The sequence below is a fragment of the Quercus suber genome, unplaced genomic scaffold, assembly GCF_002906115.3.
Source record: "Quercus suber isolate HL8 unplaced genomic scaffold, Cork oak 2.0 scaffold_88, whole genome shotgun sequence".
Classification (NCBI taxonomy): Eukaryota; Viridiplantae; Streptophyta; class Magnoliopsida; order Fagales; family Fagaceae; genus Quercus; species Quercus suber.
Genome location: NW_027069553.1, coordinates 244,476 through 261,895, shown reverse-complemented (window position 1 = coordinate 261,895; position 17,420 = coordinate 244,476). Strand labels below are relative to the sequence as shown.

The 17,420-nt window shown below is 37.6% G+C and overlaps 2 protein-coding genes across 2 annotated transcripts; one reads left to right on the top strand and one right to left on the bottom strand.

The window, feature by feature from the left end:
- Positions 1-3,762: 3,762 nt before the first annotated feature.
- On the bottom strand, positions 3,763-6,539 carry LOC112013035 (pentatricopeptide repeat-containing protein At4g21300). Its single transcript, XM_024045429.2, is given in 2 exon segments — positions 3,763-4,013; positions 4,015-6,539. Coding segments are annotated over 2 exon segments (2,559 nt in total). The 5' UTR covers positions 6,538-6,539; the 3' UTR covers positions 3,763-3,977.
- Positions 6,540-7,721: 1,182 nt separating this feature from the next.
- LOC112013032 (pentatricopeptide repeat-containing protein At4g20770) lies at positions 7,722-11,227 on the top strand. Its single transcript, XM_024045425.2, has 2 exons — positions 7,722-10,357; positions 10,718-11,227. Exon 1 carries the CDS (start codon positions 7,880-7,882, stop codon positions 10,274-10,276), a length of 2,397 nt encoding a protein of 798 aa, XP_023901193.2. The 5' UTR covers positions 7,722-7,879; the 3' UTR covers positions 10,277-10,357; positions 10,718-11,227.
- The last annotated feature ends 6,193 nt before the right edge of the window (positions 11,228-17,420 follow it).

The following is a 17,420-nucleotide window of genomic DNA, read 5'->3' as shown; positions in this document are numbered from 1 at the left end:
TCTAAAGATAAATTTGGGCAAGTCAAGTTGGTTCTGTTGGTTTGGTGCATAATTTTGACTTATTGTTGACTGTCCTTGGCTGTAAACAAGGCACTCTTCCTATGAAATATTTGGGTCTTCCCTTGGGTGCTAAATCCAAGGATAAGACAATATAGAATCCTATTTTGGAGAAGATAGAAAGAAGATTAGCAGGGTGGACATGTTTGTACCTCCAAGGGAGGTAGAGTTACTTTAATTAAAAGCACTCTCTCTAATATACACACGTATTTTCTATCTTTATTTCCTATTCCAGCTGTTGTGGATAACCGAATTGAGAAACTTCAGAGGAATTTCTTATGAGGTGGCATTGGTGATGAACCAAAATTCCATTTGGTTAATTAGGCTACTGTTTGCAGTCCCATTGCTTTGGGAGGTTTAGGGATAAGAAAGTAAGACTTTTTAATGAAGTTTTGCTTGGGAAGTGATTGTGGAGATTTGGGATGGAGAGGGCTGCCCTTTGGAGGCAAGTGATAGCGGTGAAAGCTGTGAATGGGGTAGCTGGTGTACTAGACCTATTAATGGCCCATATGGTGTTAGCTTGTGGAAAACTATTAGTCGAGGATGGCCTTCTTTTTCTCGCCACATTCTATATGATATTTGGGATGGGTCTAGGGTGAAATTTTGGCAAGACCGTTGGTGAGGCGAAACATCTTTTGTACTCAGCTATCCTGAATTGTTTCAAATTTGCTGAGATCAGGAGGTTAGTGTGGCTGAGATTATGAAGTTTGATAATGGAACCCTATTTTGGGATGTCAATTTCTTTAGGGGTGTTCATGCTTGGGAATTAGAGGCGCTAGTTGGTTTCATGGATAGCATATATGGTGCTTCGATGAGAGGGTTTAGGGATGATAAGATGTGTTGGAAATCGGATAGAGAGAAGGGCTCATGGTTAAGGATTATTATAGTCTCTTAGTGGGCTCCAATGACTATTCCTTTCCTTGGAAAAGCATTTGAAACAAAAGATTCCTTCTAGAGTAGCTTTCTTTGTTTGGACTGCTACTTTAGGGAAATACTTAATGATTGACAATCTATGGAAAAGGAAGGTTTAGATATTGGATTGGTGCTACATGTAGCAGTGTAATGGTGAATCGGTAAATCATCTTTTTCTTCATTGTTCGGTTGCAATGGATTTGTGGGCTATGGTGTTCGGTTTGTTTGGAGTGAGTTGGGTTATGCCACAATCTGTAATGGGGCTTCTAGCATGTTGGCAAGGCAATTTTGGTCGTCATCGAAATGGGTATATATGGTTGATGGTTCCCCATTGCTTATTGTGGTGCCTTTGGAGGGAGAGAAATAGTCGGTGCTTTGAAGATAAGGAGATATTCATATTTGACTTGAAACTATTTTTCTTTAGAACTTTAATGGATTGGTTGGCTACATTGCAGAACCAATCATTTTTATCTTTTCTTGATTTCTTAGATTCTTATAATTTTTGTTCTTGATTGTTTCAACCCTTGTACACTTCCTATGTACTAGGGTGTTCCCCTTTTTTGACATCAATAAACTTATTACTTATAAAAAGAAAAGAAATAACTAGTACTGTTTGTTTATTTGATAACCATATCATTCTATAACACCTGCCCAAAAAATAGGGGGTGCGCAAGGCATATGTGGATATCCTTATAAGTATAATCAATTCATTAGTTTTTTTTTTTTTTTTTTTATAACATTTTTTTTTCACACTGAAATACTTTGTGCCAGAGTGAAGCTTTTCACAAAAAATAGGAACCCTAACTACAAGTGTAGAATTGAAGTTTTACAATGTCTTCATATTAATTTTGAGCAAAAAAAAAAAAAAAAAGCAGTCCTTGTGTTGATTAATTTCTGCAAATGTTTAAATGAAACTAAAAACACAGTGGATTGATTGCATGAGCCAATACAATTTTCATGAATTACATTAGACATTATTAATGATTTGATTCACAGTTTTTGAAAGCCATTTGTCCTCACTGAAAAGTTAACACAGTAACATCGACAAATTTTGTTAACACTTCACAACTTTGTCTATGCTGGCTTTATGACTTTTATCCATGGCTGAGGTTTTCAATCGGTAAATAATAACTGAATAAGGGTTTGGAAGTGTCAGGGATAGAAGCAGGTATGTTTTCCACAAACCTAAAATCAGTTTTGGACCTGTCAGAGGTCTACTTGTTACCTTAACATTTCTTTAAAAATCCATTCCTAAACTCACAATGAATTCCACAGTAAAGACCAAATAGTAAACGAATTACATAAAGTTGAATAGAATTTTTATTTTCTACATTTCCTTAAAATCTACTCCTAGGAATTGTATAACCAATGGTCAACAAAATTTTAATGAACTTCAAAACTGTAGAAGAAAAGGATCAAAAGTTTCCAAGTTCTAACTGAAGCTCAATATAAATTCAACACCTCAACAGACCCTAAAACTAGTTGGAACACTAATACTTTCAACAAATTTCCACGTTTTGTACGTAGAAAGATTGCCTAATTTCAGAGGCCAATGGTGGCTCATGTGTGAATGAGACGCAAAACAAATAGAACCAAAGCTCCAGCATGGACAAAGCCCAATTACCAAAATGAAGCATGTTTGACCATATGCAATCCATAATGATCCACAAATACATCATTTGCGGTCCTCTGAACTCCACCATCATAACTGATGAGGCAATGAAAATTTAAGGAAAATGTGTTACTAGGAAGTCGACCTCTATAAGGTTATCCCAGTTTCACTTTTAAGACATTATAATTTATGTACTACACTTCTAAATTGAGTGACAAGTATGGAAACTACCAATGTGGTGGTAATATATAGAACACTAAATTGCATATGTACATACATAATTGAGATACAATATGTATAGCTTCTTATTCTATTTGAAAAAATTTTTTTTTTTTTTTTTCAACTAAACTAATGGTCTGTTTGGATTGAGGGAGAGGGAGGGAAAGTAGAGTAGATTTAGCACAAAATTAGCTTATTTTTAGCCTACTCTATTCTACTCCCCTCCACTCCCCCACCTTCACCCCTCGATCCAAACAGGCCATAAGTCCATAAGATGGACAAATATCAATGGCTTTTGTCCATCAAAGAGCCATGAATGAATGTTAAATCAAACCTCTAGAAGCAGATGATGTTGAAGGGAATCAAGGGCTTTTGACCCAACTTCACAGTAGGACCTTGCTTGAGATCTTGAGTAGAAGTTAAATTTGCTATCTATAATATTTGAGTACTCTCCAACAATAGCAGGAGTCGAAAGTAGAGTGTCAGTACTTTGGCCCTTGTTGCATCATAAAGCAACACAAGTGGGTGTACCTTGAGATAAGAAATGTGGATAACAAAAGCAATCACAAGCCAAGAGATAGTAAAATTGATATTCCCAAGAAATTGCAAAGTAGCTCACTGTAATTTGGCTTTCCAATTGAAACTTTGAAGCAACCTCCATAAGAGTAAAGCCAAAGCTCATTACGCCCATTGCCAACCCTGTTAATTTGATGAAAATTTTGGAATGAATGATGGCCCTTCCATTTCTCCACATATGTCATCATCTATGTAACTGAACTTAAAGTAGTGACTAAACACAGCACCCTTGATCTCAAAGAGTACCCAAAATGTTCACTAAGGAGCATGTCATAAATTGGTAACATCTTATTTGTTTTCCATTAAATTCAGAAAACAATATCATTTAATTAAGATCATTTTTTGTGTTTCTGAAATAATTATATTCTACATTGACAAATGCAGTGTAGATAACAAAATTTGAATTTCTTGTATCATAATTACAGGCTTCTTTTAATCATAGAAGCTCAAATATATCTCCGTTAATAAGATAACAAGGTAGAAGAGCATAACACAAAAAACAGCAATGCCCTCACTTACCTTGGCAAGACATCAAACCGACGTTAGATATTAGTTACAGTTGACACTCAGATAATAAAAAATTGGTATTATTTTCTGGTAATCACAATCCCATGGTTTGTGGGTGCATTGGAAGGTAAAAGCTGAGGAACATAGCCCTCTTTTCTTAGCTCTAGAAGAAGATTATTCAGTAGTGAATAGATCTCAGAAGATTGTGGATGACTTCCATCTGCAGCAGAAAACATATGGGTGATGTTATTGATGTCAATCCAGCTGTACCCAGGTACCTTCTGAACATGCCTTTCTTTCATCAAACTCCGTATCTTAAGCACACTCCCCCACTGTCCAGCATCAGCATGTATGTTTGAAAGCAACACATAGTAGCCAGAATTTTGTGGGTCTAAATCAAAAAGATGTCTAGAAGCAACTTCAGCAAGTTCAACATTGCCGTGGACTCGACAGGCACCAAGCAATGTCCCCCAAACACCAGCATCTGGAGCGAATGGCATACTTTTTATAGTTTCAAATGCTTTATCCAACAGACCAGCACGTCCAAACAAATCTACCATGCATGCATAATGCTCCATCTGTGCTGGAATTCCATATTCCTCAGTCATGCAATGGAAGTAATGAGCTCCGTGGTCAACTTGGCCTGCATGAGCACAAGCAGAAATTATTGCAAGAAAGGTGACATGATCAGGCTGAATTCCGTTTTCCAACATTTCATGCAATAGAGTGAGAGAGTCCTTGAGGCGACCATGGTTCCCATAAGCAGAAATTATGTTAGTCCAAGAAACTTCATTCTTCCCTTGCATCATGTCAAACACACAGCGAGCAGAATCCAAGTTTCCACATTTAGCGTACATTTCTATCAGTGCACTCTCAGCAAAACTATCAGAGCTGAATGCACCTTTAATCATGAAACCATGGATCTCTTTCCCATAATGGAGTGATGATAAGGCTGCACAAGCAGATAGTGCAGCTGAAATGCTCACACAATCATACTGGGTTCCTCGCTTCCCCATTTGACGAAAAAGATCAATGGCCTCATCTGATTTACCATTCTGGGAACAGCTTGTGATCATTGAATTCCAACACACACTATCCCTTTCTGACATCCTTTCAAAAGTGTGATGAGCAAGATCCAACCTTCCACATTTAGCATACATGTCTGTAATTGCACTTCCAACACGACACCTCCCATCAAGCCCATTCTTGAGAATGTTACAATGCAATTCCTTCCCCAAGTTCAGGGCGGCCAAACCAGCACAAGCCTGCAGAACACTTGCCAGTGTTACAGAATTCGGTCTCATCTTCTCCTTCAGTAACCACCTGAAAATGTCTAAAGCGTCACTATTCATCGCATTAAGTGCAAGCCCTGAAATCATAGTCGTGCACACTACAACATCAGTTGTGCTGCTTTGGCTAAAAATTTTGCATGCCATCTCCACTTTACTGAACTTTAAATATATATCAAGAAGTGCACTCTTCAAGAATACATCCAAAGGCACAACATGTCTCACTAGGTAACCATGAATTTCCTTACCTTGTTTGAGACATGCGGATTCAGTAACTGATGGAAGGAAACTTGCAAAGGTGACCGAGTCTGGTTTGACACCAACAGATATCATCTCCCGAAACAAATGTGAGGCCTCGCCCATACGCCCGTTTTGTACAAATCCAGAAATCATTCCATTCCAAGTTACCAAATCAGTTTTTGGCATCCTATCAAATAGCTCACATGCATCAAACAGTTTCTGGCATTTTGAATACATAGCTAACAATGTGTTAGCCACAGGAGGATCCCACTCCAACCCACACCTAATGACAAGTCCATGAAGCTGGGTCCCCAAAACAACCATTGCTTCTGAGGCGCAAACAGACAACATACAAGCCAACGTCACAGAATTGGGCCTAGTGTCACTATACCTCATTTCCAAAAACATTTGCAAAGCACTACTACTATCTGCATTTTTTACATAACCATTAAGCATAGAAGTCCACATTACACAATCTTTATGAGGCATTTTATCGAACAAATACCGCGCATCACCGATACAACCATTCTCTGCATACAACTTGATCAAAGAACTACCCACAAACACATCAAACTCAAAACCCGTCAACCGAATTGTTTGGTGAACTAACTTACCCAACCTTACATTATTCAAACCACCACAAGCCTTTATCACACAAGGAAAAGTATACTTATCAGGAGAAATACCACAACCCAACATCTTAAAGTAAAACAACAAGGCAAAATCAAACCAGCCCATCATTGTAAACGCTCTAATCATCCAATTCCAAGGCCAAGCAGAAGACCTGAGTTCAAGATTATAGAACAGGGTCTTAGCATCCACAAAACTGCCACAAAGAACATACATGCCCAAAAGCTTTGCACCCAGAAGAACATTGTTGCTGCTGTAAGTATACCCACTGACAATGACCTGGGCATGAACCTGTCTACCTTGTTGAAGAACAGACGGGCCAGAACAATCTTGTAAGATTGATTGTAACTGGGTTGGCGAAGGCTGTTGTTCAGCATTCGAGTAAAGCACACGTGAATGTTCAATGTGGTTACAGTTGGTAATGGTGTGCATGAAGTTTGGTGATGAGATTCGTGTAAAGCGTTTAGACGTTATTGAAAATCGGAGTTTAGACATTATTAAGATTCGCGTAACCCATCCTCATTTAGTTCTGTTTGGCATTTGCTTAAAAAAGACTTTTTTTTTTTTTTCCCCTCAAAAAAAGATTTTTTTTTTATTTAGCTTATTTTTACTATTATTTATAAATTATATTGTATTTTTTAGCACTATTTATGAATTCTATTATACTATTTTAGCTTCTTTTTAATTTTATTTATAATACTTTCAGCAAAAAAATTTTAATTTCAGCTAAATAAATTACCTTAGTAGTTTTCATTTTCAATTTTCTAAAAGTTTGATTTGAATAAAAAAAAATGAAAACAACTTTTCAGCTTTTTTGTTTTTTTTTTAAATATAGACACAGTGACATATTTATAAATATTGTGAAAACATAATTTTTTTTTTTTGATGTAAGTGTGTATAAGTGAGATAAGTTATTTTTTTTTAATAAATAAATAAAAAATAATGACCAAACTTAAGTATAACATATTTTATATCTAAAATATGTATTCAAAATATCTTACAAAATACTACCAAATGTGATTTTTTTTCTTTTATATTCAAATTCAAGATTTGGTAAACCAAACAATCCCTTAAATTTTACCAACCCATAACAATAGTACATGCTTAAACCATGCTTAATCAATAATTTTTTTTTTTAATTTTAAATTATAAAAATTTAAAATTTAAACATTTGATTGCTGGTATAAACATTAATTTTTTTTTTAACTTTTTATGCATGAAACATGTAATAGATTCGTTGAATTTTTTTATTTTAAATTGGCATGGCTTGTTTTGATTGTGCCAACTCTTGCCCCTTGGTAGTTATGGTAGGTTAACACATTGCAGGGGATATCTTTCTTTTTCGAAAACTCTACTACCTGCGCTAGGCTAAGCATAATATTGATGTAACAGTAAGCATGGAAAGCAAAACCACCACTTACTTAGCAAACCTCTTGCAGTCTTGCATTGACAATAAATCCCACAATATTCAAATTCAAGATTTGGTAAACCAAACAGTCCCTTAAATTTTACCAACTCATAATAATAGTGCATGCTTAAACCATGCTTAATTAATAAACTTATTTATTTATTTTTAATTTTAAATTATAAAAATTTAAAATTTAAACATTTGATTACTAATATATAGGATATTTTTTTAAAAATTTTTATATGCAAGGAAGATGTAATAGATTCATTGAATTTTTTTTTTTTTTAAATTGGCATGGCTTGTTTTGATTGTGCCAACTCTTGCCCCATGGTAGTTATGGTAGGTTAACACATTGCAGGGGATATCCTTCTTTTTCGAAAACTCTACTACCTGCGCTAGGCTAAGCATAATATTGATGTAACAGTAAGCATGGAAAGCAAAACCACCACTTACTTAGCAAACCTCTTGCAGTCTTGCATTGACAATAAATCCCACCTTGCCGGAAAACTCATCCACGCATTTATCCTTCGCATCGGCCTCGCTTCCGACTCCTTCCTCTCCAACCGCCTCATCGAGCTCTACTCCAAATGCGGGAAAATCCATTCTGCCCACCAAGTATTCGACCAAATTCCTCACAAAGGCGTCTATTCTTGGAATGCCATCCTGGGAGCTCACTGCAAAGCTGGAAATTTACATGATGCCTATACCTTGTTTGTTAAAATGCCTGAAAGAAACACTGTGTCTTGGAACACTTTGATTAGTGCATTCGCCCGAAGCAGGTTTGAAAAAAAGGCATTGGATGCCTATGATTCAATGATTTCAGAAGGATTTTTGCCAACCCGTTTCACGTTGGCGAGTGTATTTAGTGCATGTGGTGCATTGGAGGATTCTAAGTGTGGTAGGAGATGTCATGGTCTTGTTATTAAGGTTGGCCTTGACGTGAATATGTACGTGGCTAATGCTTTGTTGTGCATGTATGCAAAGTGTGGGCTGCTTAGGGATGCAATTCGAGTTTTTGAGGACATGCCTGAGCATAATGAGGTCACATTTACTGCGATGATGGGTGGGTTAGTGCAGACAGATCGAGTTGTGGAAGCTTTGGAAATGTTTAGACTGATGTGTAGAAAAGGAATTGGTATCGATTCTGTTTCATTGTCGAGCATTTTAGGTGTTTGTGCTAGAGGGGTATGTGGAGACTTTGGTCAGGATGATCTCAATGCCGTGCTTTCGTATAATGTACATGGACAACAAGTTCATGGCCTCACGATTAAACTTGGATTCGAGAAAGATCTTCATTTAAATAATTCATTGCTTGATATGTACGCTAAGAATGGGGACATGGATAGTGCCGAGAAGGTTTTTGCTAATTTGTCGGAAGTCAGCATTGTTTCTTGGAATGTTATGATAGCTGGGTATGGCCAGAAGTACCAAAGTGAGAAAGCTGTGGAGTACCTGCAAAGAATGCAGTGTAGCGGTTTTGAACCGGATGAAGTCACCTATATTAATATGCTTGCAGCATGCATCAAGTCCGGGGATATTGAAACCGGGCGTCAAATGTTTGATAGCATGCCATGCCCAAGGGTGAGTTCATGGAATGCCATGCTCTCTGGCTATGCCCAGAGTGGGAATCACAAAGAGACAATAAAACTGTTCAGGGAAATGCAGTTTCAAAGTGTGCATTCTGATCGGACTACATTGGCTATTATCCTCAGCTCATGTGCAGCAACAGGGCTTCTGGAGTCTGGAAAGCAGGTCCATGCCGCCTCACAAAAGGCGTTTTTTCATACTGACATATATGTTGCCAGTGGACTAGTTGGCATGTATGCTAAGTGTGGGAAGACAGAGATGGCAACTCGTATATTTTCTAACATGTCTGAATTAGATATTGTTTGTTGGAATTCAATGATAGCTGGTTTTTCGTTTAATTCTCTGGACATGGAAGCTTTCACACTATTCAAGCAGATGAGACAAAATGGAATGTGTCCCACCCAATTTTCTTATGCTACTGTTCTGAGTTGCTGTGCTAAAGTATCTTCTTCATTTCAAGGGAGGCAGGTTCACGCTCAAATAGCAAAAGATGGATTTATGAATGATATCTTTGTGGGGAGTGCTCTTATTGATATGTATTCGAAATGTGGTGATGTAGATGGGGCCCGATGTTTCTTTGATATGATGCCTGGCAAAAACACTGTCACTTGGAATGAAATGATACACGGGTATGCACAAAATGGACATGGATATGAGGCTGTTTGTCTCTACAATGACATGATCAGTTCAGGTGAGAAACCTGATGGTATAACATTTGTTGCCGTCTTAACTGCTTGCAGCCATTCTGGATTGGTGGATGTTGGCATAGAAATATTTGATTCAATGCATCAAGAACATGGAGTTGAGCCTTTCTTGGACCATTACACTTGCATTATTGATTCTCTGGGCCGAGCTGGTCGATTCCATGAAGCAGAAATGCTTATAGATAAGATGCCATATAAAGATGACCCAGTTATATGGGAGGTATTGCTTAGTTCTTGTCGTGTTCATGCTAATGTGAACTTAGCAAAAAGAGCAGCAGATGAACTTTTCCACCTGGACCCACATAATTCTGCCCCTTATGTGCTTTTGGCCAATATCTATTCTTCTTTGGGAAGATGGGATGATGTGAAGGCTGTTAGAGAGCTGATGAGTGAGAAACAAGTTATTAAGGAACCGGGTTATAGTTGGATTGATTATAGGAATGAGATGCAAACCTATAAGGTGGACAAGGATCTTAGAATGGTTAATGTCGAAGCTCAAGCAGTAAGTGATGGAAGTTTTTGCTATAATGGATAGTACAAAGTCAAAGTTCCTACAGTGGGCCTAGTGTTTGTCAAGAAGGATTCATCAGCATTTAAAGTGAAGACTATAATTAAGGTAGCAAGCATAGCTGATGAGGATTTTTTTAACATTTTTATGTTGACAGATGATTGGTTCTCACAATGGAACTATAAAGTTGAAGCTTCATTAGTGCTTGAGTAAGGAATTCAGGAACTCAAAGCATTCTCCCTCCTCAGACTTTGAAAATAAAATTTTTTCCTGGTAAAAGAGCAAAAAGATAAAATAAGATAATAAACACTGAAAGAAGACAACAGATATTCCCTCAGGCTTGAAGGATCGTAAGGAGGAGATTCAATCACCAAAAAATTGATTTGTGATTCTTTTTTGATATAAGATTTATTTTATTGCCTGTCTTTGAGTTATTTCACTAACACTATGGAGTTTTATGACTTGCAGCTGCAGGTCATGATTTTCTTCACTGCTACCGCTATGGACAATTCAAAAGGGAGAGAGCAGCCACTATGTGCGAGAAAAGCTCATGGTCTGGACCATATTCATATCTCCACTCTGATGCCAAGACCAAGACATGGTAATGGCCTTTGAAAATCAAGGCAAGAAGATTCCTCAGGTTTGTGTCAACATTTTATATCAAGCACACAACCTTTTACTGCCGGAAATATAAATGAATTCTGGACATTATAATGGACAAAGGCAGAATCTTAGACAAGGCCGGATGGTATGGGTTTCAGCAGGTGACACCATCTCTCTCTCTCTCTCTCTCTCTCTCTCTCTCACCCACACACACACAATATGTGTGTGAATATGTATAATGTATTAATCTATTGCAAGATAATGTACTGGAATAGATGAAAAGAAATATGGATCTGTGTTGATGTATAGTGAAGGTGTTCAACATAACCTCTGTCACTAGTTTTGACAACAATGGTATCATTATTGAGTGTTCAATCAGATTATTCTGTTACCTCCTTCAAACAAAGCCATGATCATTGAGTAGTGCCCCTCCTTGAGTAGTACCTCTGCTTTTGTGAACTCGTATGCAAGATCCAATTTCCAGCTACTACTTGGTAATCCTCTTCACAGCTCAGCTTTATGTTGATTCTTACGGCATATATTCATTAACTGAATCTCTGAGAATATCACTAGCAACTTGAAGCTTGAATGATTCAAACTTTCCCTTGCGTAGTTCAAATTTTTTGCTAATTGCAACTTTTACAAGATTGAATTAGTGCATGATTCTTTTGGTTTATACTTTGTTAAACTGCTTGCAAGTGTGCAGAAACTATTCTTGAAATTCATTTTTTTTGCTGTCAAGTGCTATTCCGACTGATCTGTGTTAATGGTAACAGTGATCAAATTCTATGATCATAAGTGTCGTGCTCACAAATCCCAATTCAATATTTGTAATGCTATAGATGGACAAAGATGTAATATTTCATGCTTTTGTGATTGAATAATTTCTGAAGTACAAAGGCAATGATTGTGGATTGACGGCCCACATTATAGGAGTAGACCATATTGGGACAAGCAGGCAATTGGTGGACTAGTATCTGTACCTGAAAAGTCAATGGATTTGGAATTGAATAACACTAGATCCGAAGATTTAGTTCAAATTCAAAGTTAGTGTACTGTTGTGCTTGCTAAGCTTAATGCAGAGGATTCAGTTTGCTCATGTATCAACTTGCAATGCTATTAGTAATAGAGATCCCAACTCCTAGCAAAGAGTATGTTTTAAATCGAACCCCAACAGAATGCTTATCACCAAAACTTTGAAAGTTTATTCGGAAATATTAGATTTTTTTTTTCCCCTTATTTAAAGAATCAAGTAATTTCATTAACAAACACCAATTCAACAAGAAACAGGCTACCACTATATGCATTACAACAGCTACAGCCCAACTGAACACGCACACACACACACACACACAAAGAAAAATGAAAAATGAAAAAGCAAGGAATCAAAGATTACAATTTATAAGCAGAGAACCCAATCCCAGCCCATATAGAATTCAGCTGAGGCCATCAAACACTACCAAAAAGACACCAATCAGGCACCGTTTACGGACTCTAAGCAGACAAGCTCTAGAACTCTTATATTAAAACAAGGTAGATGCTTCATAAGTTGATAAGTTTGAGTACCAGCTTACTGATACGACCCCACAGTCGCAAGCTGCACCTCTTCTCCCATGCGGGGCTTGGAGACAAAAGAGAGAAATATGAAAAGCAAGTTAATGTCAAAGAAATCTTGTGGCATGCTTCAAGGGATAACTAGGACCTCCTAATAAGCAAAGGCTTGATTTTTCTCATATATATATATATATATAAATATATATTCTGATATCTTTTATTATTATTGATCACATGCCTTATAAAGGCTTACAACTGAACGTAAATGCAACAACTCCTAAATGACAAAGGAAATGACTGATAAGGATAGAATAAACTAGTATATTGGATAATAACCAAAACAAAGTTATTGATAAAAGCAAATACTAACAGATATTAGATAACTAAGATTATTTCTAAACAATTGAAATAACAGAGCAATTCTTATATCCTCATATCCTCAAGTCAAGCTTCAATCTTCACTGTACTGCTTGCTGTCTGAATAGCAGTAGTTTGTAACACTTACCTTCGCTGGGTTCCTTCTATATGTTTAAGCACCACCCAGACCATTGGGCTTTCTTTAACAAAAATGAGAATGAGAATTTGAAGGAGAATCATATGTGAGGCAAGTTGATAAATAGGCACAAATGGGTTGTGCAAAAACAAAGGGTCCTCAAGCCAAGCCTAGGAGCACCTTCACCTTCTGTCTTCTCCAGGCTCATCGCAATTCATTACCAAACCAATTTGGTCTAGTTTAACTTTAACATGCCCATGGGGATCTTTTAGGTCTTTTAAAATGTGCATTTGTTTGATGAGCGCCCTACAAAACTTGGAACTGAATTCTTGAACATTTGATTGCATTCAACTCTTCCTCTAACATGCTTTTTTATGATTCTAATGAGTTGATCTTCAGAATATAGCCTCTTAGCATGAAGGATATATTTTCTTGACTTTACAAATCTATATATATCGAAAAATTAAAGCGTATTATTTATTATTGTTATACTCATATTGAGTCACATCAACAACCACATTATCCACTAATTTTCAACATTCTCTCTCTTATTTTTAATTCTTTTTTAATTAAATTCCCAACTTATTGTTATACATTTTCTAACTTTTTCACTCCGTTTATCTTTTTATCTCCTCACTATTGACTATCTTAATATCACTTTTCCTTTATCCTTTTATCTTCTTTTATTTTTTGCTTTCTTATTTCCCACCTCTTACTATAAATTTACAATTCTCTTTCCATTCTATTCATAATTTTTTTACACACAAAATGTTCTCTCTCTCTCATTTTCCACACACAAAAGGTTATTTATTTATCTTTCTCTCTATAATTTTAAAAAAATATATATATTTTTCTTGCATCTCTACTTTAAGTTGATAAATTTTTGTATTATTTGGAACTCTACTTTGAGTTGATGTGATGATTAAGTTTTGTGTTTTCAAGTTGTTATCTTTTTTAGTTTATTGATTTCATAGATGTTATCATATTGCATTACATAACATGACTTAGATAATTTGGTGTTTATTACTATACTTTTTTTTTAACTATTTTTTCTCATATTATTTTCTATAAATTTCTTATTATCTCTCTCACATTCTCTCTTGAAAAAGTGTTATTCTTTTTCTCTTGATTTTTTATTTTTTCTTGCAACTCTACTTTCTTTTGATGAATCATTGTGATTTTTAAACTCTATTTTGGGTTCATACGTTTTGGTGTTGTATTTTTAGTTCCTCATCACAAGTACTTCTTTCTCCCTTCTCTCCTCTCTCTCTCTCTCTCTCTCTCTCTCTCTCCAATAATATTTAGATAATAAATTATACATATTCAGTATAAGTTTGATATGAGTTTTGATTATCATGAATAGCTCTCTTTTAAAAAAAATGAATAATTTGAATATTTTATTTAAATAAAAATCATACAAACATACATATATGTATATATTTATTTATTTTGCTTAAATGTATAATTAACCTCATACAATTCATATAAAATTAATGATGTTAAAAAAAAAAGAATAAATTCTCTAAAGATTACATTTGTATTTCACAGCATTATGTTTAGAAAGACTTTTACTTAAATTTAGCCTACTCAAATGGGATGAAATGCTACATTAATGTAACTCAATAAAAGCGTATTAATAAATGCTTAAGATTTTAGATATTACGAGTTTGAGAGAGAGAGAGAAGAGAGAAGAGAGAGAGAGAGAGAGAGAGAAAAATATATATAATATATATATATATTGTGGGGCCGTGGGCCTGACAGCCACAGCCCATCGTGTAGTAGGCCCAAGGCCAGCGCCGAGGAAGACTGACCAGCCAAGGCTAAGTTGGGGAAAGCCTCTTTTTTGACCCACGCCGAGGACCTCCTGTCCTCGGCATACTAAGGATAATTTTTAGGGGGACAAGTCCAGAGAAGCTGTCACATTCACACTTAATGCATTCACCTAACCCCTCTGCCGCATTAATGGGGATATAACCCTTAGCAGGGCAACGTTGATCAGAGTGAACCACTTGAGTATCGATAAGGCCTCTGATGGGACGGATGGCCAGAAGGGAGGCGAATGGATGATCAACAGATGGAAGAAGGAGATAGGAAGATGAAGACTATATAAGAAAAGCAAGTAAAGTAAAGAAGAGGGGGGGGAAGAGAGAGAAGAAAAGAGGCTCCTCGGCCACGGCCGAGGAGCATCCCCCAGTTGTAAGTAAACTCTAAGTATTTTCTTTTATAAAAAAGAGTTGATGCTTGATGAACGACGGCCAGTGCCTAAACCTTTAACCCACTCTCTATAAATTTATTGTTGGGCTTGTTGGGCTGAAAACCCATTCATACTCAGGGTCAAATCCAAATTGAGTCCCTACAATTGGCGCCGTCTGTGGGAAGGTTTAGGGTGCTGGCCGGCGCACCAGGTGATTGTTCTAAGTGGTCGTTTTACAGTAGGTTGGCGAAGTAAAAAAAAAAAAAAAGAGATAGAAGATTCGACAGCGAAAAGAGAAATCTTGATATTATTATTTCATAAATAGAAACAGTACAAATTACAATCAGAGGCTCAGGCAGGCATGTTTCACAAACAAATTTACAAGCTAATCCTACCAGCTATTTCTAAATCAGAGGCCCAGGTGGACCCGCCCTAAAGAAGCTAGCCGAGGGAAGTGTCAAGCCGTGCTTTTATTGGTATAAAGAGATGGGAGAGCTTGACACAAAAAGCAGGGAAGGGGAGGGCCATCATGTTTCCAGGCCACCAACAACTCCCTTCTCGGCGCGGCGAGCTGGAACAAAGAGAGGAGCAGATGCAGGGGCTCCGGGATACCTTCCCCTATGATGTTCCTTGATTCTCTCTGATCCTCACGAGTGTTGGCCGTTGGAGACGGCAACACTCGAGCACCGCCCATGAGATGAATTCGCGCGTCTTCTTCGTCCGGGGTGCGCTCCGAGGAGAGACGTTAGGTACTCTAACAACATCCCTCTGGGCCAACTTGTAGGGCGCCATCGGGGTTACGCCTAGATTCGCCGCACCGAAAGCCCAGTGGGGGCTGCGGCCATACCGGCTTTCGTCAATTCCAGTAACAATTCCGGCGGGGTTTTAAAAGGGCCTTGGAGAGCTGGAGAATCGGTTCGGATGAGGGTCCATGGATAGAGGGAACCTCCCACTATGATGGTAGGTCGAACATCTAATTCTGCAGAGTTCGAAAAGAGAATTATCAGCTGGGCTAATAATGAAGCTACCAATTTCCAAGGAGGCCGTAGACCGTTGGACTCGTTGTTAATTCACGAGGACATTAATGAAGGGCGTTTCGCACACCGAAGGTCAAGCGCGGAACACGAACAGACAAAGGCCGTTTCATAAATGAAAAAGATGGGGCCTCGAGTGGAGGCGAGATCAAGCACGTGTAAAGATCATAACCGACCCAAGGAGGAATCGTCTCCAGTAAAGCGGTCCGAGGACAAACTAGATACTTACAGAAAATAGAAGTGGTAGACAGAGCCAAGGTATTGCAGGTCCTCGACCCAAGCCTATGGTAAAACTATTCACACATTATACCTGGGTACTAGACAGAACCAAGTATTGTATGGTCCTCGGACTCAAACCTATGGGGAAACTAGATACTTACAGAAAAATAGAAGTGGTAGACAGAGCAAGGTATTCATGGTCCTCGGACCCAAGCCTATGGTAAAACTATTCACACCATTATACCTGGTACTAGACAGAACCAAGGTATTGTATGGTCCTCGGACTCAAACCTATGGGGAAACTAGATACTTACAGAAAAATAGAAGTGGTAGAAGAGCCAAGGTATTGCATGGTCCTCGGACCCAAGCCTATGGTAAAACTATTCACACCATTATACCTGGGTACTAGACAGAACCAAGGTATTGTATGGTCCTCGGACTCAAACCTATGGGGAAACTAGATACTTACAGAAAAATAGAAGTGGTAGACAGAGCCAAGGTATTGCATGGTCCTCGGACCCAAGCCTATGGTAAAACTATTCACACCATTATACCTGGGTACTAGACAGAACCAAGGTATTGATGGTCCTCGGACCAAACCTATGAGAAACTAGATACTTACAGAAAAATAGAAGTGTAGACAGAACCAAGGTATTGCATGGTCCTCGGACCCAAGCCTATGGTAAACTATTCACACCATTATACCTGGTACTAGACAGACCAAGGTATTGATGGTCCTCGACCAAACCTATGGGGAAACTAGATACTTACAGAAAAATAGAAGTGGTAGACAGAGCCAAGGTATTGCATGGTCCTCGGACCCAAGCCTATGGTAAAACTATTCACACCATTATACCTGGTACTAGACAGAACCAAGGTATTGTATGGTCCTCGGACTCAAACCTATGGGGAAACTAGATACTTACAGAAAAATAGAAGTGGTAGACAGAGCCAAGGTATTGCATGGTCCTCGGACCCAAGCCTATGGTAAAATATTCACACATTATACCTGGTACTAGACAGAACCAAGGTATTGATGGTCCTCGGACCCAAACCTATGGGAAACTAGATACT

Excerpts from the sequence above, each read along its gene's own strand:
- LOC112013032 (XM_024045425.2), top strand. The coding sequence starts at position 7,880 with ATGGAAAGCAAAACCACCACTTACTTAGCAAACCTCTTGCAGTCTTGC.